Source organism: Austrofundulus limnaeus, unplaced genomic scaffold (genome assembly GCF_001266775.1).
Source record: "Austrofundulus limnaeus strain Quisiro unplaced genomic scaffold, Austrofundulus_limnaeus-1.0 Scaffold310, whole genome shotgun sequence".
Classification (NCBI taxonomy): Eukaryota; Metazoa; Chordata; class Actinopteri; order Cyprinodontiformes; family Rivulidae; genus Austrofundulus; species Austrofundulus limnaeus.
In genome coordinates, this window is record NW_013952712.1 from 478,061 (window position 1) to 480,081 (window position 2,021).

The following is a 2,021-nucleotide window of genomic DNA, read 5'->3' on the forward strand; positions in this document are numbered from 1 at the left end:
CACACACACACACACACACACACACACACACACACACACACACACACACACACGTGACTATATACTGAATTATTTAAATTGAGATTAAAACATTTCAAGATTGAATAAGGCTAATGTGTAATCTGCTTTTCACAGGCGACTGATGATTCTCTATTTCTTCATCCGTTAAGGAACTTTACAAATTTGTGGCTCAAGTGTTCCTTTCCATTTATAGGTTGCTGCTGCTGTGAATGATAACATGTGGTTAAATGAGCTGGCAAATGAAATAAAATAAAATAAAAACAAGTCTGACTGTTTATAGGCTGAGACTCAAAGGGAAGTAAAGTTTTTGCAGGAGCAGCTGGTAAATTTGTCAAAAGAAAGCTCACTTTGCTAGCCTGGCAACATGAAATAATAAAGGTTTGAGAAAATCCATAATTGTGCAACTTTGAAATAAAGTTTCAGACTGACAAAAACAGGTCGTGCTTTGTCTGAACTCTCCTGCTGTATAGCAATTCATGACAAGCTTCTTAATTCATACATAATTCCAGACATCAATTTCAAAGTTTATTTCAAATTCTGTAGTTTCTTTCTGTTCTATGTTAAAGACAAAGGATGTCAGAATATTTTAAACGGAGAAACACGGTTTTGTGTTTAGACGTGTGTATTCATGCTGATATGCAACTTTATATGGAAGTGTATGTGCATTTATAGAGATTTAATTTATATTACTTAAAAAAATAAAGCAAAAACATTTATGTGCTTGCCACAGCACATTTTGAGTAAGAATAATCTTGTAAGGTTTAGGAATCATATATAGTGATTTTAAATGGACTAATACATTTGACTAGTTTAGGGAAAACAGCACACATTGTCCCAGAGGATCAATATAACAAGAATAGTGTCAGTGAGTCTGGTAAAGTGGACCGATCATCTGTCCTTTGTCCCCTCAGGTGTTCATGGAGACAGCTTGACGGTGCTGCAGGCTCCAGAGTTTGTGGCATTCCAGAAAGGTGACTGGCCTGTATCTGGAGAGAACATCCCAGACCTGGTTGCTCTAACAATGGGCTTCTCTGTTCAAGAGGTGCTTTGTACTTTATCATTTATTGTGCTTCATGTTTATTTTAGGATTAGTTTAAGCTTGATCTTATATTAAACTGATATTTATTGTCTTCTCATGTCTTCAGGACTTGTCCTGGCCTGGACTTCAGGCCGGTCCGTTGTTCCAGCGACCCCGAGCTAATGTGCTTGTGGCAGTGAGAGGAGTTAATAACTTGTCCCTGCCTCAGAATGTGGCCTCTTACCCCCTGGAAAATGTGAGTCAGACAGTTTTTTATATCAGAAATCTGTTCGAAATAGTAAAAAAAAAAAGGACTTACTGAGTTTGTCTGTGTTTTATCTTCCTCCATTCAGCCAGTACCCTTCACCCTGGATAGTGTTGCAGAGACTGTGCACTCTTTGTTTGCTGAGTACACCCCTGTGGTGCTGCAGCTGGCCCCCAGTGAGGAGGTGATGAATTTCAGCTAGCTCAAAACTGGGAACAGCAAATATTTGAGCCATCTCTGTAAAGACACATCTTTGTAATATTGCTGACCTGCTGCCCTCTTTCTCTCAGCGACTTTATATGCTCGGGAAGGCTAATGCTGTGTTTGAGGACCTGCCGGTCACCTTGCAGCAGATCCGTGCCCGTCTGTCCCAGGATGGCTCAGTGCTGACTTCTCTTCCCCTTAACTCTCTCAGCAGGAATTCAGAGGTGAGTTTCAGACCGTGGCACCAATAGGTAGTATTGACTGTCAGATGATTTGCTTATAGAGCAGGGGTCTCATTTATAAAGGATTGCATGGAAGCCATACTAAAAGTGAAAGTACGGCCAAAAGGCGGAAATGGCGTACGCCAAAAAAATTTCAGATTTATAAAACCGTGCGTACACGTTTCTACGTATCTTTCCTTTATAAATCACAGCCGCACGTCAGAGTTTGCGCACGAGGTCCCGCCTCAGGTTCAACCCTCTACACGCCCACATTCAACCATAAACAGTCAAT

The 2,021-nt window shown here is 40.6% G+C and overlaps 1 protein-coding gene across 1 annotated transcript in view; it reads left to right on the plus strand.

The window, feature by feature from the left end:
* Positions 1-2,021, plus strand: part of atp6ap2 (ATPase H+ transporting accessory protein 2) — a gene marked incomplete in the record, with an annotated part of 9,333 nt that overhangs the window by 782 nt on the left and 6,530 nt on the right. The window contains 4 exon segments of the mRNA XM_014021933.1: positions 933-1,063; positions 1,167-1,295; positions 1,393-1,488; positions 1,595-1,732. Coding sequence (XP_013877387.1) covers positions 933-1,063; positions 1,167-1,295; positions 1,393-1,488; positions 1,595-1,732 — 494 coding nt within the window.